Source organism: Lytechinus variegatus, chromosome 8, assembly GCF_018143015.1.
Source record: "Lytechinus variegatus isolate NC3 chromosome 8, Lvar_3.0, whole genome shotgun sequence".
NCBI classification, from domain to species: domain Eukaryota; kingdom Metazoa; phylum Echinodermata; class Echinoidea; order Temnopleuroida; family Toxopneustidae; genus Lytechinus; species Lytechinus variegatus.
Window position 1 is genome coordinate 9,911,524 of NC_054747.1, and position 26,525 is coordinate 9,938,048.

Consider the following 26,525-nt stretch of genomic DNA (forward strand, 5'->3'; position numbering starts at 1 on the left):
GTCAAACTCAAATAAGGAGATTCAAATAAAATTAAAAAGGAGCATCTGCTAATGGTTAAGTAAGTATAGACATGACAAACCCTTTTCTTTACAGCTCTAGATGGTGCCTGAACCCGAGTCTCGAAGTGAAAGTGCACAATTTTGAATATTATCAAGTTTTCTATTTCGACATCGGCCTCGTAAGAAGAAGATCGACGTATACAGTACGCGTGAAACTTTCAGCCAATCAGAAGCTTGTGTAGATCCTGACGATAGATGGCGTCTTAAAAATTTCCTTAAAATTACACAACCGGTCCAAGTAAAAAGAAAGTCGCGACGTCCGAGGTGAGTAGCCTTCCCATTTTCCTTTATTTTCGTAAACATTCCTGTGTCTGTTGTTAAGGTAAGCGGGTAAGCGTACCACTTTTTACGAAAAACATGCGTTTTATGTCTATTAGAAACGATATATTGATGTTTAAAGCTGAAAAAATGTAATTCGAACATCAGTCACTTTCATTCTCTGACTGTCCTCTGATCACGCTCCCCTCTCACGTCTCAGGCTCGGCCCAACCAGCGAGAGACAGCGGCGTGTCCGCCCGGCTCTAGCCCGAAGCTAGATGGTGGCGTCCTGTTCATCATCATCTGCTAATTCAGGGCTCTGCACTGCAGCCTATCTCGGAGATGAATCAAGAGACTAGGATGCACGTTATGATGAGGAGTGAGGGATATTTTCATGGTGATTTTTCAGGAAATTTTTTTTGGAAGCTGTCAAGCGACACGTACTGCAACTCAATTGTGCAACTGCAAGCGCAAACAATTTTTCCTCAATACACACAACAGCAACAGAAATTACTCCAAGTCCAAAATCTCAACAAAATACGAACATTAGATCTAAATGGCTACAAAACACCGGTAAATTGCAGGATGATTTGACCGAGCTTGAGGCCTGGGCTGAGAAGTGGCAGCTACGTTTTCACCCAGATAAATGTACTGTGTTGAAGATTGGAAGAAGTAGTTCTGACTCTGAGTATCATATGACCAAAGGTTCACAATCGGTTGTTCTACGTGAATGTGAGAGTGAGAGAGATTTAGGAGTTCAGGTAGACTCACGTCTTTCTTTCAAGGAGCACATTTCTAAAGTGGTGTCAAAGTCTAATAGACTGCTTGGTATTATTAGAAGAACTTTTGTACATTTGGATAAGACCTCTATTAAGCTTTTGTTTAAGGGTATTATTCGCCCTATCTTAGAGTATGGCCAGGCTGCGTGGTCACCGTATAAGCTGGGTGAGCAGAGGCGGTTAGAGAGTGTCCAACGTAGAGCTACTAAATTGATCCCAGGTATTAAGCACTTATCATACTCTGAACGTCTTCGCCTCCTGAAATTGCCATCACTCAGTCATCGACGTAAAAGAGGTGACATGATTGATGTGTACAAATATCTGCATGGTTACTATGATTCAAGTTCTGAACTTTTCTATCTGAGACAAGGTGGTAAAACGCGAGGTCATTCCTTAAAGCTAGAGAAAAGATATTCGCGTCTTGATGTGCGTAAGTTTTTCTTTGCTAACCGAGTGATAGATGTGTGGAACAGTCTCCCAGAAGATGTAGTTACTGCTTGTTCAGTGATTGCTTTTAAGAATAGACTGGATAAGCATTGGGAGAAGATTGCCTATGACTTTGAGTAATTTTCGTTTCTTGTGTGTTTCCATGGGATTTTTCACTGTCTACGATACCCCTGCCACCCCTCCATGCCAACATAAGTAGCGCATCTAATTTTGTCTGAAGGAGAGCAACAATAGACATTTCTACTTTGATCGATGAACAGGCTTCGTCCTACAACATCGTTGGAGTAAACTAAACTAACTAAACTAAAACATCACAAAATACGATCTCACTTCAGTACAAAGTAGGAGTCTAGGACAATCCACACATCATGCACATCGTGACTGCTCTTGACTAGATCCCCGGGGAGGGGGGGGGCACTCAGTATATAATGCATAGCATAGTCGGATCCAGGGGGGGCCCGAGGGGCGGAGTAAAAAAAAATAAAAAAGGGGAAAAGAAAGGAAAAAAAGAAAAAGAAGGGAAAAGAGAGGAGAAAAGAAGGATGAAAAGCATAAGAGGAGGAAGATGAGTGAATAAAATACGATGAGGGGAAGACATTGAAAATGATTTCTAACAAAATCTTTCATGTTGGGATATAAATTTTTCGCTCGCGCTTCGCGCTCGCATTGCCTTTTAGGTGATATCTTGCTCAATATGGACCTTAAAGTTAAAATATCAAATTTTGAAGTCAATATACAAAACATATTTCAGCTGGGAAATTGAACTTTCATTATTCTGTTTTATTTACAAATTGATTTTTTAAAAGTGTAAAAATTTCTGTTTTATGGTCTGAATATTAACAATTTCTGCTTGCGCTGCGCGCTCGCAAAATTTGATTTGTCAAGTACCTATTATTTTCCTGTATTTCATAAAGTTCTCAAAATATCCCTATTTAGGTCAGATTTTCAAAACGTATCAGCTAGCGCCGCACGCTTGCATTTTGATTAGTGAGTTACATGTATGTATATCTCAATATTAATTCTAAAACAAACTACTTAAAATCACCATTTGATGACAATTAATCATAAATTTCTGTTCGCGATTTGCGCTCGCATTGATAGATATTAAACTCATGCATCTTATGCATATTACAAAAGTGCTTTAAATGTCCAGTTTTCAGGCCATAATATTAATAGATTTCGCGCTCTCATGCTTAGGAAGATATTCATCATTTTCTTATGATGACATAATGTCCTTATAGAATATCCCGGTCCTATGTCATAAACTCAAAGTAACAATAATGAAAAATATCAGCTCTGTTTTAACTGTGATCCTTTTTCACCTCACAATTTTTCCACAAAGTGCTTGCAATACAGAGCTTAAAGTGACCCCTTTTCAGATCGGAATATCATATATTTTTAGCTCGCGCTTTGCGCTTGCTTTATTGATTTTCATGATAAAAAAAGGTATTTAGAATACCCAATTTCTAGCTCGAAATCTGAAACGCACGTTAATTCAGATACGCAGCTTGTTCTCCATTTAAATAATTATCCATTTTTAGATCACAATATAAAAAATTGTCTGCTCGCGCTTTTTGCTCGCATTATTAATGTTTGAAAAGTGTCCAGAATTTTTCCGCGCGCGCTTCGCTCTTACATCAGTACTGTTAAGTTTTTGTCTTATCCTTTCCACGATTACAAAAAGTGCTTAAAATTTCCATTATTCAGGTAGAAATGTCAAAAATTTTCAGCTCGCGCTTCGCGCTCGCAATATTTGAATGTTGAAATATGTAACGTCTTTCATGGCTAAGTTCAAGCAGTCCATAACAGGTACGTTTTCGATCAGCTCAAAACGTATATAAAAATTTTTCGCTCGCGCTCTGCGCTCGCATTAATAATGTAAAGAAGATCCCCATTTCCTCATCCTTTTCATGATTTATAAAACTTGAATAGAGTGTCCCGTTCAGTAGGTCTAAATCTCGATTTTTTTTGCTCACGCTTCGCGCTCGCACCAATCGTTTAATTATATACCTATTCTGTTAAGTTACAAAAAAGTGCTTAGAATTTCCATTCCTCACGGGTAAAAATGTCAAAAATTTTCAGCTCGCGCTTCGCACCCGCATTGTTTGATTTTTTATAATACGTAGCGCCTTCATGGCTAACTGCAAGCAAGTCCTTAACAGTACCTTTTCCATCATTGTCCATCAGTTCATTTCTCCTCGCGCTTCACGTTCGTAATAATTATTCACTTGCATACACATCTTTTTTTAGGATAAAAACATTGCCCAGAATGTTCAAAACTTTAGGAAAAAGTACATAAGATCCCCCCCCCAAAAAAATAGCTCGCGCTCGCATTATATAAATAAGGATTATGGTATATGTTTATTCATAAGAATAAAGCTAAAAAGAGTAGGACTACCCATTTAAAGAAACCAAAAATCCCGGCAAATATCATATTTGAGTGGCCGATCTGGGAAAATATGGCTGAAAAAAAATCTGGGCCCCCCCTATTGGCGAAGGCTGGATCCGCCCCTGCATAGATCTAGTCGGTATGTGCTGCGGAGGGGACCCCCCTTTTTACACCAAAATTTCTGTTCCAAGGCATAGCATTTTTGTCTTATTGAGAAAAAAGAAGAAAGAAATCCGCTCCAAGGCTTCGCATATTTTTCGGTGTGCCGTTCCGGTAGCATTAATCTGCTGCAATTTTGGTGAAAAGCAGCCGCCAAGCGCTGTCCGACCATCGTCTCTGAGCCACCCTGCGGAGGCCGCGCTAGCTGCATCATGCACGCATGCCCGTTCCATAGGGGTGCAAACGCACGTACTCACACGCTGGCGATCCGTTCCAAGGACCCCCGTTTTCACAAAATTATATTTCCGAAGCCCGTTCCGAGGACCCTCCTTAATAAGCCCGCTCCAAGGCCCCCGTTTTTTGTCCCGCCCGCGGCACACCCCTCCCAATTTTTTGGTCGAGTGCCCCCCCCTCGGGACTCGATCCATCACACTCGACTCGATAGTACCCCTCGCCCTTGGCCGGATGCGTAGGTCGGCTGTATAAAAAAATTTACACGCTCACATCGTGATTTAACAACATGGTGATTGGTCGTGTTTTGCTGCCCTCTATGTTTGAAGATGTAACAACACTATATTCCGGTCTTGAAATCCAAAAATGGCGGATAGGCTAAAGTTGTTGACTGCTAAAAACGATGTCTGAAAATCCCCAAAATTATTGATAAAATTTCATTCAACCGTAAAATAATGCTAATAATGTGAAAGGTGAGGATGTATTCATGTTAAATGTGTTTGTCAAAATATTTTGTGTACCCGCAGTAGCAGATACAAATTTTGACCAGCGCGAGTGATGTCATTTTGCTATGGAACGAGAAAACAGAATTGTCAATTTTCTGTGTAAAACAAAGTCTGTGGAAGCGGAATTTCCGTTTTTCTGACATGCTGAAACAGAATTTAAGGTTTTCTGAAACGGAAAAGGCAATTTTTTGAAACAGAAAATCACTGTCCCTAATTATGGACTACAAAAGATCGATGACCCCCCAAAATCTGGTAAGGCTGAGATCGCGCATGTTTGATGTATCGAAAACTAATCTGCAATGACCTCCGCGGGGCGGGGGGTGGGTTCCTTACGGCAGGAAATTCGAAACATCTGACATATCGGCTGATTGAATTGGAAATGCGTGGCGCACGCATGCTTGTTATCAGAACAAAGTCATGCACAACTGAGCGAAGATTCTGATGTTCGGGGCCGAAACAAGCAATTGTTTTTTGGTCTAGAGCGCAATTTAAATAGCAGAAATTGATGGCGGCGCACAACTCTAATGCATCCGATTTTTGGCAAAAAACATGCTTCTGGTAGCAAGGTTTATTTCTGTTTACCATGTTTTTTTTTATTTTTTTTTTATGACATTGAAAATGATTTTCAACATTTGTACTACGGAAACAAACTCTCTTGTATCCTTTCTCCGTTAAAGGTCAAGTCCACCTTAGAAAAATGTTGATTTGAATCAAAAGAGAAAAATCAGACAAGCACAATGCTGAAGATTTCATCAAAATCAGATGTAAAATGAGAAAGTTATGACATTTCAAGGTTTCGCTCATTTTTAACAAAATAGTTATATGAACGAGCCAGTTACATCCAAATGAGAGAGTTGATGATGTCACTCAATCACTATTTTTTTTGTTTTTTATTGTTTGAATTATACAATATTTCAATTTTTACGAATTTGATGATTAGGACCTCCTTGCCTGAAGCACAAAATGTTGAAATAATGGAATTCCACATGTTCAGGGAGGAATGAAACTTCATTTCACATGACAATGACGAGAAAATCAAAATGTTTCATATTTCAAACAAAAAACAAAAGAAATAGTGAGTGAATGACATCATTGACTCTCTCATTTGGATATAAGCTGGCTTGTTCATATAATTGTTTTTGTGAAATGAAGCGAAATTTTGAAATGTCATAGCTTTCTTATTTTATATCTGATTTTGATGAAATTTCCAGCATTGTGCTTGTCTGATTTTTCTCTATTGATTCAAATCAACATTTTTCTGAGGTGGACTTGTCCTTTAAGGTCGGAGATCACTAGTATTGTAGAGATGAATGCAGACACTTAGAGCTAGAAAAGTTGCTGAGAAATATGGTTTTTATTTGATTCAATGATTTATTACCCTTTTTACACAGGATTTTCTTAGCCCCGGACTATCGCTAACCCCATACTATCCTTAACCCGTACTATTTTTTTTCCTTTTCACACATGCCAAATTGTTATAGCTAACCCCGGATAAGGAATGCTTGCTTTTCACACACGAAACTCGCTAACCCCGGACTAATGGTAGCTCGTGCTTTAAATATATTTGTCGATCATTCGTAGTACAAGTACTCCACTCGTACACTTTTTACACATGCTACAATTTCCTTAACCCCGTACTATAGGTGGGGCCAAATTGCCATTTAGCCCTACCTATGTTTTTACGGGGTTAAGGTTAGCCCACTTTCGTTTTACACTAGCGATCTTAACCCCGTACTATCGCTCTTAGCACCGCAATTGCTGGGATAACACTGCTTTTTTGCAGGGCCAAATAATCCCGTACTAAAGGTGGGGTTAGCCCACTTTGCAAAAATGCTGTGTAAAAAGAAAGTGGGCTAAGCTTAACCCCGTACTATAGGTGGGGCTAAATGGCAATTTAGCCCCACCTATAGTACGGGGTTAAGGAAATTTTAGTGTGTGTAAAAGGGTATTACTCTATGTAAATTATTTATTTAATTAGGGTTCCATCTTACAAAGAGTTGTGATTGACCCGATCAAACAAAATTATGAAAAGCCAGCAACATCTCTGCATGGTTCAAGATATATTTTCTAGATATGATGTATGTGGGCGATTCCACGGTTACACTTTTACATACGTGTCTTTTGTATTAAAGTAGGCACTCTTTTCTTATACTTGGTGCTGTCAGATTAAAGGGGGGGGGGTCTTTCTGTCAGGTTTATATTTCCAATTTATCTTAACATATGAGACTTAAATACACATACAGAATGGTTGTATGCTGTACATTATGGACGCCATGACGTCCCGCACAAAAGGACATAGAAATAAAGTGACTGATTACTTTTTAATTGTTCTTTATACAGCCATTTGAAGTGCGGACAGGCACCAATCAAGAAATGATGGCTTCCTTCACCTTCCACCTCGTGACCTTGATCACGGTGATCGTCGCTGTTGTAGATGCGGCCCCCGATCTGAGCGTCTGCGATCCTTCGGACCAGACCTACCCTTACGACGGCCCTCCGCTGCCCACCCTCCCCTCTCAGTATCGGCTCAAGGTGGAAGCAACCATCACGAACCGTCAATACTCCTTCATCCTCGAGGAGTTCTACGATGAAATCAACAATCGTGGCGCGTCCATCTCCAAATCCAGGGGACAGACACGTTACACCACCTACGACTATGCTCGCAACCAGACTCTTCTAGTCACAACAGATGACGCCACAGGTTAGTGTAGGGCGATGTAGAGTGAAAAGGGGATGAGTTTCAGGAATTTAAAGGCTATACCTCCAAGAGCCCAGATGTTCAAATTACTTGTGTCTAGGAGATGATGTCCTCCTTTTTAGATTCCCCTTGAATACATCTCCCTTGACCATTGAACCAGGCAATGTAAATTGATTTTTCTGTTTCCACACAAGCCCACTTGTTCCAACTTCCAAAGGTTTCATTTCTTTAACCTCTTCCCAAGCAAGGAATTGGCTTAAAATTTCAGGATAATATCTTTGTAAGCTTTCAGATATGCAATCATTAAATTTGTGAGATAATGCCAATATGAGATGACTTATACAGTGTATATCTGGTAATTTATGGATGATATTTTAGGTTCCATGACATTTAATCTGGTGACAATTGACCCGCTCTTGATTCCACACACTAATGGAATGAGCAACTTCAGCCCTGGGTTCAATACTAAACCCAACCCTAAACCTAATATAAAATCCTATTAAATCTTTCATAGACGAAGTTAAGCCTGGAGCAATTGTTGCAGTAGCAAATGTTGTGTCACTGATATTTAGTCAGGCTAAAATTTTTGTGAAACATTTTCAATAATAAGGTTCTGTTCAGTAGTATGAAAGGTGTAGGATGTAGATTGTGGTACTGAAAATAGCTGAAGATATCAGCTTTATGTATTGATAACAATGATAATAATATGCAACATTTATACAACACTTTAATAATACGAAATGTTTTGGGGGCCATTCTCTACAAGCAGTTTGATTTTTTATGGTCCTAGCCATATTTTGTACGTATTTATTGCATAATTATGTACACTGTATGATTTGTATATTTTCATGGTTGAATAAAATTGAATTGAATGTTTCTCAGCACTGCATATTATGTGGAGCGTTGTGGCCCAGTGGATTAGTCTTCGGAATCCCAGCCATGGCGTAATTTCCTTCAGCAAGAAACTGATCCACTGTGTGCTGCACTCAACCCAGGTGAGGTAAATGGGTACCGGTAGGAAGTAATTCCTTAAAAAGCTGTGTTCGCTATGAACGTCTAGCTTAGCCGGGTAATATAGGAGCGCCTTCAGCACCTAACAAGGTGGATTTGTGCGCAATATAAATATCCTATATTATTATTAAAGTTGCATCTCTCTCCCTGTCTTTGGCAGGTGCTTCCAGCTGCAGGGTCAGTGGCTTTTCTCGCTTCAGCTTGTTCGGCTTCCATGTTGAGAATGGGAGTGGCCACATCAACGGCACCAACGCTGTCTTCAGGTTTGGCGAGGAATACAACGAAACCTACATGGGCATGACGACGGTGCGGGGCATTCAGGCTAACCACTGGCAGCGTTGCGTTTATGCCTCCGGGGCCAACGTTACGTTCCGACTTGACTTCTACTTCTCCAATGCCAGCTTCCATCTGCAATCTGGGGCTAATGCCATTCCTCTGAGAGCAACAATTAATGGAACAGGTATTGGATGTCTGTACATCAAAGATATATCTAAAGCACTAGGCCTACACATGGGTGGAAAGAGGCAGTCGTTTATTCATGTTGTATATGTACGCCCTAGCAAACAATATTGTAAAGCAATCATCCATTTCAATATTTGGCTTGAGTTCGTGTGAAACATGAACATTGAAATTTGAGTATAAAACTTTTGGGAAGGCTGTTTGCTCCCCCCCCTCCCCGTTAACTCATTAACTCAAGTCACCCGAAAAGGCTTTCAATTTTTAAAAACAAAAAATTGAAATGACTTCGACTAAATAAAGTTGTTATTTGTCGCTGTGTTGTTGGACATCATATCTAAAAAAATGTTGGCAGCTAAAAACAAAATGTATTTTAGAAATGGCAATGTTTGCAACTTCATATTGTCTGAAAACAGTCTCCTTATTGTTTTGAGAGACAATATTTTAACTTCCCAGTGAAATATCATGTGATTTCATAAATTGTATGTTGATAGATTTTTTTGGCTTAAAGATAAATTCCAGTTTTGGTAACGATCTCAAAATGACTTTTTATAGAATCTAATATGACCACCCAAGTGTCTGTTTGTATGAATGAAAAATACTTGCCAAAGGATTCTGGAAGAAATTGTGTACTTGCTGAGAAATAAGCAAAATAAGCGCGGATTCAGTCACTTCCGTCGGGTCTTTATTCCAACAATAATAATACACTGTACCACGTGTGCCTATCTGTGTTGGTGATCTTCAGTGTGAACATTTTTCAGCGTAGATTTCAAGATTTCACAAAGTTCAGTTTATGTAACTGTACCAGATCTAGATCCTCGATGATATTCTGACAATTAAGCCTGGTTTTACAGACTTTCTCATGAAATCAGTGTTTACTGCAACTACTTGGCATTTCTCTTTAAGCATTTATTGTTGTATTGATTAATGATATGCAACCTTTGCGTTCCTGATCTTTTATATTTATTATATTTTATTTATGACAGCTGTAAACAGAACAACAAAGGAAATGTACAATTTCTATCACAATTATGAATATCTAGAAGTTGAACCAGGCCCTATAACCTTGGAGAGAGCCTTTGAGGTGAGACACTAAATTTTTTGCATTTACTCGTGAGGACTTTTGATTGTGGCCCAGTGGATTAGTCTTCTGACATTGAAAACAGAGGGTTGTGGGTTTGAATCCCAGCCATGGCGTAATTTCTTTCAGCAAGAAAGTTATCCACATTCTGCTGCACTCAACCCAGGTGGGGTGAATGGGTACCCAGCAGGATTAATTCCTTGAATACATGAGTGCCGAAATGCAGCTTGAGCTAAAGCTGGGGTAATGATAATAATAACAGCATGCCTCGGAATAGAATATTTCTAGATACATGTAGATGGCGCTATATAAATGCCTATTATTATTGAGTTAGGTGTTGCAGAAAGTGACTTTAGAAATGATTGTTGATCCTTTCTTAGGAACTAAATCAATGCCAATCAATGGGAATCTCGTGCGTATTATTTACCAAAAGAAAAGATAACCAGTCTTTCGTAAAGTCACTGGTAAATTCCAAACAGCTTTATGAAATGCCCATCTATAGTCCAGTAGACGGTCTCATAGGCCATGTACAAGACCCGGAAAAGTTGTTAAGTACAAGGTTTTTTTGTTGATTCGTGTTCTAGATGGGTATTGAAGTAAATTCAGCTTGGTTGCCACCTTGGCAACCTTGAGCAATTTTTTTTAATTAGCCTAATTAGCATAATTATCTAATTAGCATATGTACGATATGTAATATACTAGTTCTCTTAAACCAGAAAGACTAAAAACATAAACAATATCATTTTTCTAAGAGGTCCTGTGACGTTGAATCCATGCATAATAATATTTTAAATATCTAAGTTATGCAATTATCGTAATTAGCATAATGAGCTAATTAGCATAAGTGTAATACACTGTATATATGTATTTGTGGATGTCTATCCAGAAAATTCCCAATACGTAAATAATACAACCGTTTTATGGTTTTCTATAGCGAGGAATTCATTTATGACATTATTTTTCCATTTTAACCAATGTAATTAGCATAATTAGCATAATGCACTAATTAACATATATGTGTGTAATGTAAATAAAATACATATTTCTTTGTCATTTCATATCGAGAATGCCCGAAAAATGAATAATACAGCTATCCTATGGTTTTCTATGGCGAGGAATTCATTTATGACATTATTTTTCCATTTTAACCAATGCAGTCACTGTAATTAGCATAATTAGCATAATCAACCTAATGCACTAATTAACATATACATATAGATTTATTTGTCAAAGTACTACAACAGCCTGAAAACATAAATAATACAGCTATTTTATGATATTATTCTATGAGGAATTCTTTTGTGAAATTATTTTTCCCGTTCAACAAATGTTATTGTTTAATTAGTGTAATTAGCATATCCGCTAATTAACTTATGAGCAATATTCTACATATGAATATATATTCCTTTGTCGTTTTTTATCAAGAATGCCCGAAAACGTAAATAGTATACAGCTATCCGATGATTTCCTATGACTAGGAATTCACTTATGACGTTATTTTTACCTTGTACCAATGTAATTTTCGTAATTAGCATAATGCGCTAATTAACGTATATGTGCAATATATATATATATATATGTGTGTGTGTGTGTGTATTCCTTTGTCATTTTATATTGAGAAAGCCTGAAAACATAAACAATTACAGCTATCCAATGGTTTTCTATGATGAAGAATTCTTTTGTGACATTATTTTCCCTGTTTATACAAATGTTATTGTGTAATTAGTGCAATCAGTATACTGCGCTAATTAACATAATAAACAATATATATATATATATATATATATATATATTCCTTTGTCATTTTATATTTAAAAAATGCCCGAAAACATGAATAATACAGCTATTTCATAGTTTTCTATGATGAGGAATTCATTTATGATATCGTATTTCACTTTAAACAATGTTAATAGTGTAATTAGCTTAATTGGCATGAGCTAATCAAAGTAGAAACCCTCTGGCAGTCTCGTCTGCGTTACGCAACTTTATATAGAAGCAGTTTTGACTTTCAGAACAGCTATTGCATGAAATATTCACGTAAGAACAATTCATATGATGTCCATTGATCCAAAATGGTCTTAGACCATGATAAAATGACCTAACATGGGTGCAAAACAACCCTTCATCCTTGATTACCCATTATGTTTATGTTTCATGAACTACATGTAGATCTACATGTATAAACTTTCTAGCATAATATAATGCCAAGTTAAAAATACCCCTAACATGGCCAAAGTTCATTGACCTTACATTACCTTTGATCTTGGTCATTTGACCTGACATGCGCACAGGATATACAGGGATAGGCCTACATGGTTGCATTTATGTCCAAGTTTCATTAACTACATGTGGATCCATTAACTTTTAAAGTTATGACAATTCCACAAATACCCCCAAAATGGCCAAAGTTCATTGACGCTAAGTGACCTTTGACCTAGGTCATGTGACCTGAAACTCAAACAGAATATTCAGTATTACTTGATTACCCTAAAGTTTCGTGAACTAGGTCCATACACTATAGGTTATGACGACATTTCAAAAACTTATCCTTGGTTAGGATTTCGATATGTATTCCCCCAACAAGATCTTAGTTCATTGGCCGTAAATGACCATTGACCTTAGTCATGCGACCTGAAACTAAGGCAAGATATAAGTAATGCTTGATTACTTTTATGTCCCAGTTTCATGAACTAGCTTCATATACTTTCTACGTTATAATGACATTGACATTGCTTGGTTTATATGATATCAATGTTGACGACGCTGCCTTCGCCGCCACTGTCGGAAAAACGGCGCCTAGTTTCCCTCTGCTATGCAGGCGAGACAATAACTGCAGTGACAACGAAATATATGTATTGCACCTGTAATTTAATTACCACTAACCATAGGATAGCTGTATTTTTCATGTTTTCAGGCACACTCGATACAAACTAACATAAAAAAAAAATGAAAATCCCTAATTTATTGTTCGAAATAGACACAAAATGAAATACTCCGAAAATTTGCTTTGCCCAATTGATCGTGGGCCCGACAGCCGCTGAGCAGGGCCAGATCGACGAGGCTCTATCCCTTTAATCGTTGAAGGTCAAACAGGGTAGCAGCAACTCCCATCTTTAAACTTATTTTGGTCTGACGCGGCCGGGGTTTGAACCCGCGACCTCCCGGTTGTGAGACGGACGCTCTACCAACTGAGCCAACACACTTGTCATAGAAATATATACTTGATAGATTGCACATAGATGTTAATTAGTGCATTGGGCCAGTAATTCTAATTAAGGCATTGACATTGATTAAAATGAAAAATTACTGTCATAAATGAATTCATCAACATAGAAAACATTAGAAGAGCTGTATTATATATGTTTTCAGGCCGATGTAGACAGTACTTTGACACATATCTATTTATTGCAAATATATATTAATTAGCGCATTATGCTTATTAAGCTATTTAAAACAATAACATTGTTTAAAGGAAAAAGATAATGTCACAAAAGAATCTAGGATAGCTGTATCATTTATGTTTTCGGGAATTCTCACTCAGTATAAAATGACAAAGGAATATATATATTGCACATATATGTTAATTAGCGCATTATGCTAATTATACTGATTACGACAATTACATTGGTAAAAAGGGTAAAAAATAATGTCAGAAATGAATTCCTCGTCATAGAAAACCATGGGATAGCTGTATTATTCATGTATTCGGGTATTTTTTTAATATTAAATGACAAATAAATATATGTATTGCACATATATGTTAATTAGCGCATTTATGCTAATTATACTAATTACGAAAATTACATTGGCAAAAAGGGGAAAAAATAATGTCAGAAATTAATTCCTCGTCATAGAAAACCATGGGATAGCTGTTTTATTTATGTATTTGGTATTTTCGATATAAAATGACACAGGAATGTACATGTATATATTGCACATATATGGTAATTAGCGCATTATGCTAATTATGCTAATTACGACAATTACATTGGTAAGAAGGGAAAAATAATGTCATAAATGAATTGCTCGCCATAGAAAACAAGCATAGGGTAGCTGTATTAATCATGTTTTCAGACATTCTCGATATGAAATGACAAAGAAATATATATTTTTATATGCATTACACATATACTACATGTATATGTGATAATTAGTGCATTGCGCTAATTATGTTAATTACAGCAATTTCATTTGTTAGAATTGAAAAATAATATCATAAATGAATTCCTCGCTATAGAAAACCCTAAAAAAGATGCATTATCTACATATTGGGCATTTTTTGGATAGACATCCACAAATACGTATATATTACACTTATGCTAATTAGCTAATTATGCTAATTAGGCTGATTACGATAATTGCATAACTTAAATATTTAAATTATTGCTATAAATCGATTCCCCGTCACAGGACCTCTTAGTAAAATGACATTATTTATGTTTTTTAATCCTTCTGGTTTAAGAGAAGTAGCATATTACATATCGTAATATGCTAATTAGATGATTATGCTAATTAGGCTAATTAAAAAAAATGCTCAAGGTTGCCAAGGTGGCAACCAAGCTGAATTTACTTCTATACCCATCTAGAACGCAAATCAACAAAAAAACCTTGTACTTAACAACTTTTCCAGGTATGAAAAATATCTACTGGACTACTAATGCTGTAGAGCTCTCTACGATAAACAGCATTTTCTATTTGGGTGTTCCATCCCACAAGTGGTAAATAAATAAAGAGTGACATTTTTTTCTGTCACCCATCCTGTAATGGGTTGAGTCTCAGTTGAAGCCTTAAAGTTCAAAATGAGTCCTTTCTTTGCTCCTCGAATTTGCAAAAATCAAACATTTTTTTTTTCGTTTTCATGAAAAATGAAGTATGGATGGAACATATGTCTATGATGAATTAATAGAGTTACCAATAGTTTGCCTTTTTAATTGATGAATTTGTTTTCATTGCATTGCCAATTTAGAGTGTGTAGTGATTTCCTTCAACGTTATTGGCTTTTATTTAGGAATGGCGAAACATACTGTAATGGGAAGGGTATCAAACTTGCCACCGTACAAGGATGTTGTTAAGAAAGAAAGGGCTTATTCTAACAACAACAAAAAAGCAGACCTTCTTCTATCATGCGTACAATAGGCCTATATATCCTTAGTGTCTGGAACAGTAAAGTTACCTACGTGTAATATGGACCATTGGCATGGTCTAGTGGATTTGACTCGTCTTCCACAGTAGGCGGTTTCAGACCGCCTCGAAGTTCGCCAGTTCCAGGTATTCTCTGATCGGGAAATTTACCCCGATCAGAAAATACCAGGTATTTTGGTAATGTGAAAGCAAACTACGCGTAATTTCCCCCAAAAAAATACCCGCTAAATAGTAGGTACTTGGCGAAATTACGAGAACTTTCGTGGGGATTTTTCCAAGGTCGCAGGTATTTTGGCGATGTGAAAGCAAATTACGGCTGCTGGGCTAGTGATTTTGAATCTCCCGCCTTGCTTGCTTATCAGACCACACTGCGCATGCTCGTAACTTCGGGAACTTATCCCAAAGGATGTGTTTCGGGGCGGTGTGAATGCAGGAATAATTAACAGGTATTTTTTAGCCTTAAAAAGTTCTCGTAATTTAACGGGGATTCTTGTGATCGAAGCGGTTTGAAACCACCTAGTAAATTATCCACATTGTACTGCAGTCAACCCAGGCATGATGAATGGAGGGGGGGGGGGGGGGGTGGCAGGATTACTGTAAATCCTTCATGCAGCACTGAACAGCTTTAGCTGCATACAATGTATTAGAATCAGGAATGAGGTTACACGTATTATGCCATGTAGGGGGGGGGGGAGAAAGCCTGTTATGCTCGCCTGTATATAGGTGATGCTAGAGCTGCCAAGTAGAATGGATTATCCGTATTTAGCACTGAAAAATGAGAAGAATACTGATGGTTTACATACATGTAGACAGCAAAATAACAAATTTCAATCTAGATTTTCTCAAAATAATCCCTCTGTACAAAGTTGCATGTTAAATTGGATCTATCTCTAAACAAATGCTATGAAGTTCATATCTTCAGAATATGTTCTAAACATTTGTGGGAATAGAATATTGCAAAAAACTTTAATGGAAAAAAAAACATGAAAAAACTGTTGCCCCTCCCCCACCTGCCCCGGCAACCTTTTCATGTTATACATTTTGCTGCCATGTAGCCTTAGATTTCACTTCTTTATTTGTCTCATTACAGTGATGGTCCAGGATGATAGTAATTATAGCTTATAGTAGAATTCACTGAGAAAAATGCTGAAAATTTCCTCAAAATCGGATAGCAAATTTAACAAAGCTATTGAATTTTAGAGTTAAGCAATATTTTGCAAAAGCAGTCATCATGAATATTCATTAGGTGGGCTGATGATGTCACATCCCCACTTGTTCTTTTGTATTTTATTATATGATAAGGTTTATTCAAATTTTTTCCTCCAAGAACTAGAAAAATTGGATTGACAACTGATTTAGTGCATTACATTGTAGGTATTCATTGCTGCAACTTATCTCATTATAAGGGAGACATGTTATTCACACAAGTATAAAATAATGAAAAAATATGATTTTTGTAATAACTTAAACAGAAAGTGGGGATGTGACATCATCAGCTCACCTAATGAATATTCATGACGACCGTTTTCACAAAAGCTGATGATGTCACATCCCCACTTTCTGTTTCTTATGTTATTACAAAAATCATATTTTTTCATTATTTCATACTTGTGTGAATAATATGTCTCCCTTATAATGAAATAAGTTGCAGCAATGAATACCTAATGCACTAAAACAGTTGTCAATCCACTTTTTCTAGTTCTTGGAGGAAAAAATTTGAATAAACCTTATTTCATGTAATAAAATACAAAAGAACAAGAGGGGATGTGACATCATCAGCCCACCTAATGAATATTCATGACGACTGTTTTCGCAAAATATTGCTAAACTTTAAACTTCAATAACTTTATTATTTGTTATCTGATTTTGGTGAAATTTTCGGCATTTTGCTCAGCGAATTCAAGTCTACGTATTAAGATATAAATATTTTCAGCCCGGAGCATCCCTTTAAAGTAAACAGTTTAGCTCTTAGATCTCAACTTGGTCAATCAGGACAAGGAATTGGTGAACTACATCCTTCTCTTCCCTTGTTGTATTCATGCAAGGTGTAACTCTACCACTCTTCTTGAGGTAGCACCAACTCATTACCACATAGGAATTCTGCTTTCATTACTTTGTAGTGGGATTCACCGCTGATTCCTTGTTTTGCAATCGTACTCTATCTAGGGCTATCTCTATGTAGTCTGCTGCCCAAACCCTTCACTTGAGTTAGCCGGTCTGAGTGCGCAGTTTACAATGGCATGAGTGAAGATGACCTACGTACATGTATAGCATATTATTTATTGTTGTTTTAGCGGTGCGTATTATTCAGCAGTGAATGTTCCCGCCAGTTTTATATGTGCTAGTCCAGTGCAAAGAGACCTACTTGTTGATCAAAGTTTCAATCAGGGTCTGTGCCTGCAGACTATTCTCAAGGCTAGGCTACAAACATGCATTGTGCATTGGATGCATTTCTAAAGAAGTATTGTGTGTGTTCGCTCACTGATGAGCATGCTGATGATACATGACAAAGTGATATAATCAAATTTGGCAAGTTGTCAATATACATGCATGCATCTCGGATTATTAAATTCTTTCTTTAATGTCATGATGATTGGAAACCATCCTGCCTCACGGGTAATTTTGCCCTTTTGCAACCCATATTACTCCAAAATATTCTCAAAACCTTATTCATTGGGGCAATGCTTTGTTTTTTATACTGTACAGATAAAACCCTTCCACTGGATTTTCTTCTCTAGAATAATTGCTAATGCCCCATTGTTCCATAGAAATGATAGCCGAGTCTGCAAAGTGTCGCTCGATGACGCATATCCAACTTAAAAAAACGTGCTATGTGTACCGGTAGCTGCAGTGTTGCCAACAGTTCAGGTTTTAACTGAATTGTCCAGTAGAAAAAAAAAATCCATTGAAAAATTGATGTTTAGATTTGGGGATCTTGAGAGTATGGATTTGGGTGCATGCATGTAAAGTCAGTGATTAATATTATTATCATTTTTTCTCTCAAGGTATGCACCAGATTGCATAATTCTAAGTCCAAAAAAAATAAAACCTCCCTACCAATGGAGGTGGGGGTGACCCCTCCCACTTGGGCTTGGTCTCTTTGCTTCCTTGCAGTATTGATGGTTCAATCAAATCTGCATATAAAAATGTTGACAGTTTTGTTTGTGTGGAATGACCTGTTAAAGGTAAATGCTAGTTTTGGTAACGATATCAAAATTTCGTACAGAATCCATTGAAATGATCACCAAAGTGTCTGTTTGTATTTATAAATAAAACGCATGTGCCAAAGGATTCTGGAAGAAATTGTGTAATTGCTGAGAAATCAGCAAGTAAGCACAGGATTCGGGTAGAGCGTCGGGCCCGACGCTCTAAGCAATAATTATACATTGTCCCACGTGCGCTTATCTGTGTCGGGGATCTTCGGTGTGAACATTTTTCAGCGTAGATTTCAAGATTCACAAAGTTCAGTTAATGTAACTGTACCAGATCTAAATCCTTGATGATATACTGTCAAATAAGCCTTTTTTTACAGACTAGATCCTCATGAAATCAGTGTTAACTGCAACTACTGGAATTTCTCTTTAAAGCTGTTTAGAAATGTATCTAGGAAGGGCTATTATATAACAAATGAGAAAGGGAGGTTATTCCACTCGGTACTTTATAATGTCCAAGAAGAAAGAATCTTGAATAATCCTGGCCTTGTGGCAAAGCCTGACAGGCTGTTGACTCCTTATGCATCTTGCCCGTTTTCTGTAATTTTGTAATCTTTGTGCATTACTACATGTATACAAGGGAGATCTTTGAATACAAGATTGACATTTTAAAACGATGTTTGAGAAATAATGATCATAATTTAATTACCTGAAGTTATCGCCATCTTAGCCATGTATGTATTATGTATACTAGTACACCCTACATGTACATATCCATATTTATATGTTACACAGCAGTTCAAACCCAAAAACTTCAGTGGGGCTAATTATGTATTCATGAGGTCATATGTTGGGGCCCCATGGGCCGATTCCTACCAAATTTTGGTAGTGGGGGTTTTCATCATGCTCTACGAAATATGGTATAAAAAGCTCTGAATTTCAAAAATTGAATATTGATGACGTCACATCTTGGCTGGAGCTGAGCCTTGTACATGGTGCTTAATACCATGGTCACATTTGCTCTACGGCGGCCGTACGGCGAGTTGAAAACAGCCGTTTTATTCATTTTAATTCAAACCCCCTACATGTAGTTGGTACAAAAAATGTTGGAAGGGCTGTTTTCGACTCACCGTACGGCCGCAGTAGAGCAAATGTGACCATGGTATAAACTAAGCATTCAATGTTGGGTAGACCTACCCATTTAACAATTCACGGTTGACTGCATAACAATTTTAACTGACGGAGAGGCTGCCATTCATGACTAGGATTTGAACCCCTTTCTTCTATTTGAAAGGCAAAAGTCTGAACCACCAAACCATGACACTTGACTTCCTTTATGGTGCACAGGCATCACTCTTGTTTACTGATGAAAAACTATTGTGCTTTTATTGTCCAATACCTTCCAATTTCAACATTTATGCTGATTTTGCTCTTGTTCATGGACAATGTATTTCTATCTCCGTTCATCTAAAGACCCATATTTGCTTGCCATACCCAAAACTCGTACAAAATCAGGTGATCACACATTTAGTGTTACTGCTTCAAAAGAATGGAACAACATACCCTCTTTCATTAAATCATCAAACTCTTCAGATCAATTCAAGAACTTCTAAAAACATACCTTTTTTCCGATTAATTTCTTTTGAATGTATTTTTATTGTAATTATTATCTATGTACTCTTGTTTTAAACTCGTTTGTAAACTCAGTGATATAGTAAACTATGGAGAGCGTACTAAATGCTAGTTATTATTATTATAATTGTCAAAAATATACGGGGATCAGCATTTGAATGTTAGAAATTCCAGTTCAGGGGCCACACTCAAATGGTCATTTTTACAAACCTTTTTTTGGGGAAAAGGGGGGGGGGGGCAGAGGCTCCACTCCACCAGCTCTGCGACTCATGTACTCATCATTTGTGGTAATGATGTCAAAATGAGAATCCAATCACGTAATTATGGATCCAAGTGACAAATGTTCCTTTTTTGCAGAAAATGTAAAATTGCACATGGACAGGTGTCTTTTCCCCACAAGATATTGTTCCAAGACATGGTTTTCTGTATTGACAAGGTGTATTGGCCTTTTAATGTAAATTCCATCATTCACAAAGTTTAGTTTATGTTTATGTACATGTAAACACAGTACACACATACAGTATGTTGATCTACATGTACATCTGTGATGAAATTGTAACTTTAAAAAATTCTATAAAAATGTTTTGCTTGCTACAACTACAGTTTAACCCTACTTTAAATACGATTCTAATTTATTTTCATCAATCCAATTCAAATTCAATTTTCTTAAAATACTCAACAAAAGTAATTGTGAGTGTGCAATTTTGTATGAATATAACAACATATAAATAGGACATAATACCCATATTTAATGCTGTTTTAATTTTCTTTTAGCCACCACTAGGTGTACTTTGTGAAGGGTATGATAGGACGAAGAAGTTCCCGGATTTCCCTTCCGTGTTTGGAGTGAGCTTGGAAGCCATGACACCAGGTTATAATTGGATACATTTTTCAAGGGTGAGTACAGGGGCCCATGACGCAAACCTTTTTTTTTGCGGTTGATTGCATTGACTACAATGTACAGTCAATCACTAACTAATGTGGAGTATTGTGGTCCAGTGGATTAGTCTTCTGACTCTTAAACAGAGGGTCGTGGGTTCAAATCCCAGCCATGGCGTAATTTCCTTCAGCAAGAAAATTATCCACATTGTGATGCACTCAACGCAGGTGATGCTAGGGTCTTTGTCGCCATGATAATTGTATTTTTTGTCAAATTTTGTGTGAGCTCTATATATATCGCAATGACAAATGATGTGGTGGGTTCGGGGGATACATGTGCTCGGCTGCGCGATCCGCCGAGCATGTCTACTTCCTTGAATGCATGAGCGCTGAAAGGCAGCTTGAGATAAAAGGCAGGGTAATAATGATAACATCGCAACTTGGAGTAGAATGTTTCTAAATAGATGGCGCTATTTAAATGCCTATTATTATTATTAACCTAAAGGGGCCATTCTACTATCAAGATTTGAAACCCCGATCCATTTGGATTATTAGATTGGCCGAGAGCCGGATAGGAATCCGGAGGAGCGTATGAACAACATTGTGAAGACAGGGTAACCGTGGGCATTTTGTTCAGGTTGGCGTGATCGGCTGAAAATTTTGAACATGTCCAAAATTTCATTCCGATTTTGCTGATCAGAAAACGTCAATTTTGAATCATGGGGAAGCGGGAAAACCGTAAGCAACACGGCGCGCAGTCGTTGGACTATTTGTCCGATTTTTCTCACACTTTCTTTATTCTTATTCTTTGATATTTCTGTTTCTACACAAGCCTATTTGTTCCAAAGGTTTCATTCCCCTTTAAATGATATCATAAGGGCCTTATCATTAAAAAATCTATTGGCGAGTCCTAACTGAATTCTACCATTGTTATTTCAAATATCTTGTGAAAAATTGTTGCAATTTTCTTGATTACTTATTCAATTTCAATTTTTATTTTCAATTTTATGGGTAGAACTACAGCTTTCCTTCTAATTATGCTTGCCATAGTCCACAAACTGATTTGGAAGTCCTCATGGAATTCCAAAATTGAAATATCAACTATCCTTTGAATATTGTCTCTCTTTCCATGTTTTCTTTTTCAATTTTCATTTTGAAATGTTTGCAATCATATTTTCTGGAGTACTACAGCTTTCTTACTAATATGCTTGCCATAGTCTGCGAACCTATTGGAAAGTCCTCTCTTGTAAACCCTTCAAAAATTATCTTTATTTTAATTTTTTTTTAATTTCAATTTTTCAAATTTTCTTTTCATTTACAGGAGTACTACAGCTTCATACTAATATGCTTGCCATAGTCCGTGAACCTATTGGAAAATCCTCTCTAGTTTACTCTTCAAAAATTATCTTTATTTTGTTTTCATTTCAATTTCAATTTTTCAAATTTTCATTTTATACAGGAGTACTACAGCTTTCCTGCTAATATGTTTGCCTTGGTCCATGAACCTACTGGTAACTCGTCACAGAATGCCACGGCGATCCGAGAAGTCCATGATTTCAATGCAGGTAAACCAACATCAATATGGCGCCCCTAGGTCGAACATCAATTAGGTGCCCCTAAGTACAACATCAATTCGACACCCTTCCCTCTTCTTTTTTTCCTTCTCTCTTTCTTTACCCTTTTTTCTATTTCTTTTTTTCTTTTTCTCCTTTTTTCTCCCCCTTTTCTTTTCCCTCTCTTTTCCTGCCAGGCAATCACCGGTGCCTTAAATGCATGTTGAATTATCTTATTTCATAATCATGTCCAAAAATGCAATCGAACACCACTTGTTTTAAATGTTTTAATGAAAAAAAAAAGATTTATCCGTGAATATGTTGTAATACCACTTTTTGAAAAGAATAAATGCTACCACAAAGCATAGAATTTTAAGCACTTTTGGGTTTCATTTTAGTTATACTGTCCATAAGAATGGTCATGGTTGATGGGCACTACAAAAATTATTTGTAAATCTATAAATTATAAATCTATTACACTTGCCCGAAAAAATCCTTGGAAAAAGTTTTAGCTCTTCAAAAGAAATTTTTGCGGCTTTATAAACCATTGACTCTTTTCTCTCTTTTGACATAAACTGATCTACCTGCCAGTGCAAAGACCAAAATTAAGATCGATATCATATCGACCCTAATTTTGGTCATTCTACTGTGACATTTTTGCTTGCCCGACTCTAACTTTTACTTGCCCTGTGCAATCGGTCTAGTGCTAATGTAGCACCCTGCTAAATAAATCCCTATCTTTACATTATTCTGAACCAACAACTATTGATTGCAATCCTAAATTTATCTAAAGCTAGGCCCCCTGAGATATTGAGACAGTAGCAAATATGGCAGGAGCATATATGTACTGTCTGTCGTGTCACCGAAATATCACATTTTCATTGCAGTGCTGGGATTTGAAGCTCGTGAATGTAGTAAAATTGGATCGGTATTAGGATCACTTTTATATTTTACACTCTTTTGAAGCACTTAATAATGATTTACAGGTGCAATTTTAGCAGGACTTTTTTTCACAGCAGATCACAGACAAATGTACTAAAGGAGTTGATTACCGCTTAATATAATTTTCGAGTCAAATCCATGATTTTCTCAGGTCCCTGTTATCATTTTGAGTTTATTGTGTCTCACGAAAAAAAAAATTATGCATGAAATTATAAATACGTTCCAGAGCTGCCAACGACTACTGATTTTTTGTATGTATTTCTTAAAATGAGGAGAACACTGAAGGTTTCATGTAATATCCTGATTTCTTTTTAGAGTTTCAGTATTATATGTTTTTCGTCCTAACACATTTATTTGAAAATACTGATTTCCTCATCAAAATACAAATATCTAGCTTTTAAAATGCTGAAATGTTCTTGTTCAGGCTGGCAACCCTGATCAGTTTTCTGATTGATAAGAATAAGTTCTCAAACTGGTTTCGCTTCTCAACAGGTCTCTCTTATAGGTTCGAGTACGGGACTGATAAATGTACCGTTGGACCGATACCAGTTGATACTTTCATGCATGATGCTGATTCGCCGGACGGTAAACGCGTCGTTCTGAAATCGCCCACGACCTTCCTCCTGCCGAACCAGTCATCGTGGATTTACCAGGGAAATGTGAGAAAATCAGTAATTGACTAAATGAATGAAAAAAATGTATTATGCAATGCAATAATAATAAAAAGTTTAAAGCTTATTAGTTGCAAATACAGAGAAAAGCAAGGATAATGGGAACCAGAAAATAGCTTGAATGCTACTCAAGTCTGGCCCCTTGTAATTCCTTGTTCATGAAGGCTATTACATCAATATTATGGTAGTATTTGTAATTCGCTTTTAGTACTGGAAACTGAGATGAATACTACTGCGTGGTTTCACGCAAAAGGAACAAGAAAATAGCATGAATGCCAGTCAAGTCTAGCCCCATGTAGTTCCCTGTTCATAAAGGCCATTAAACAAAATTATGGTAGTGTTTGCGATGTATATACTGAAAACTCAGAAGAATACTAATGCATGGTTTCATGCAAAATACTAATTTCGAGAAATTCAGTTTTATGTGTTATATGGTATTTCAAAGTACTAATTTCCTCACCAAAATACATATTTTATACATGCCTGACCTCAAACTGCTGTTTGTTTTTATTGATAGTAATCTTGGGTACTTTACTAGGGGGCTGTAGCTTGTAGAATATTTTTTCTGATTTAATATGCATATGTTCTCTTGGTATACTGCCCAAGGGCCTCCAAGTACGAACCAAACAGGCACTGTGTGGATACAATGCAGGGTCCTACTGGGCGTAAATGCCTCAGGGGTACCTCTTGGTACCTGCTGGTTCAATGCACAGGTTGAACAGCCTGCTCTTTTACGAATAGTGAATTGACATTATAATAATAATATGTCCATTTATATAGCGCAGTTACTATGTGCATATACTCAACTGCGCTTTGATACTTGGTATCATATTATTACCCCGGCTGTAGCTGAGCCGCCATATTAATAGGCGCTAAAGCGTTCAAGGAAAAATCCTACTGGGTACCCATTCACCTCACCTGGGTCGAGTGCAGCACAATGTGGATAAATTTCTTGCTGAAGGAAATTACGCCATGGCTGGGATTCGAACCCACGACCCTCTGTTTCAAAGTCCGGAGACTAATCCACTGGGCCACAATGCTCCAGTATAGCCGGGTTGTTGCTTGCCTATACATGAGACCAACTTTTTCATCCTTTCCGATGGATGGAGTGTTTTCCAAACTGAATTCACACCTAGAGCAACTCTGTAGCAGTGTTTTCCTTCCGCAAGAAATTTATCCACAATGTGCTGCGCTCAACCCAGGTGACGTGAATGGGTACCGGGCAGGATCAGTTCCTAAAATGCATGTGTGCCTATTATTGCAATAGATTTTTTGTTAGACATGTTTCGGCATGAGTGGGACTCAACCCCTAACTTTGATATTCATGATATTATCCGAAACAGGCGCTCTATTAAAGAGAATTGCCAGTAGTTGCAGTAAACACTGATTTCATGAGAAAGTCTGTAAAACCAGGCTTAATTGTCAGAATATAATCGAGGATCTAGATCTGGTACAGTTACATAAGCTGTACTTTGTGAAATCTTGAAATCTACGCTGAAAAATGTTCACACTGAAAATCACCAACACAGATAGGCACCTGTGGGACAGTGTATTAATATTGCTTGAATAAAGACCCGACGGAAGTGACCGAATCCGCGCTTATTTCTCAGTAATTACACAATTTCTTCCAGAATCCTTTGGCACATATTTTTTATTCATACAAACAGACACTTGGGTGGTCATTATATCAGTTTCTGTCAAAAGTCATTTGAGATCGTTACCAAAACTGGAATTTATCTTTAAACTGATTGAGCTATGCTGCCTCATGATTATCAAGAATTCATACATGTCAGACCACAAGCTAGGAATTCAGGTGTTTTCCTGTTAATGATCGACCAGAGAAATTGGAGAATTCATGATTTGTGTGGGCATTGTGGTCTTTTGGTTATGAATCTTGTCTTTCGATCAGAGGGACATGGGTTCAATTTCTAGTCATGGCATGTTTTCCTAAAGTAAGAAGTTTACCCACATAGTGCTGCACTCAACCCAGGTGAGGTGAATGGGTACCAGGTAGGAAGAAATTCCTTGAATGCTCAAGCACCTATATAGGTAGCCCAGCTAAAGCCTGGGTAATGATAATAGCCATCCTGCTGAAGAACAATTATTGGAACTGAAGTGCGCTACCCTGGATGAATATACTGTTATTATTATGGATTCAGTACGATGAATATATACACATTCTTTTCGTGACAAAATTTCTGCAGACGACGTTACGCGGTATTGACGTGGAAGGTTGGATCACACCCACCAGTATTACTATCGGCCCTCTCGTCTGGAACGGCACCATGGAATACTTCTTTGCTAGGGTAAGTATGATCACAATATGGATAGCTCAACACATTGTGACTGACCTTTCAGTACCATCTTGATTTTATGTCTGGTGTTGTAACCGTGTAAAAATTGATCTAACACCAACACAAAGAGGTCAGTACTGAACTTGAAATCACCCAATCTGTTTGAACTCTTTGTAAGACCACTC

General features: G+C 37.2%; 1 protein-coding gene and 1 non-coding gene across 2 annotated transcripts in view; one reads left to right on the forward strand and one right to left on the reverse strand.

The window, feature by feature from the left end:
* Window positions 1–285: 285 nt before the first annotated feature.
* Window positions 286–26,525, forward strand: part of LOC121419951 — a 34,147-nt gene continuing 7,907 nt past the window's right edge. Inside the window, exons 1-8 of the mRNA XM_041614446.1 lie at window positions 286–324; window positions 7,170–7,530; window positions 8,699–8,998; window positions 9,981–10,078; window positions 20,776–20,898; window positions 22,340–22,445; window positions 23,868–24,034; window positions 26,251–26,352. Coding sequence (XP_041470380.1) covers window positions 7,203–7,530; window positions 8,699–8,998; window positions 9,981–10,078; window positions 20,776–20,898; window positions 22,340–22,445; window positions 23,868–24,034; window positions 26,251–26,352 — 1,224 coding nt within the window. The 5' untranslated portion in view covers window positions 286–324; window positions 7,170–7,202. The remainder of the gene's footprint in view (window positions 325–7,169; window positions 7,531–8,698; window positions 8,999–9,980; window positions 10,079–20,775; window positions 20,899–22,339; window positions 22,446–23,867; window positions 24,035–26,250; window positions 26,353–26,525) is intronic.
* On the reverse strand, window positions 13,205–13,283 carry TRNAV-CAC. The gene has a single exon. It is a non-coding gene; the product is annotated as a tRNA-Val (tRNA).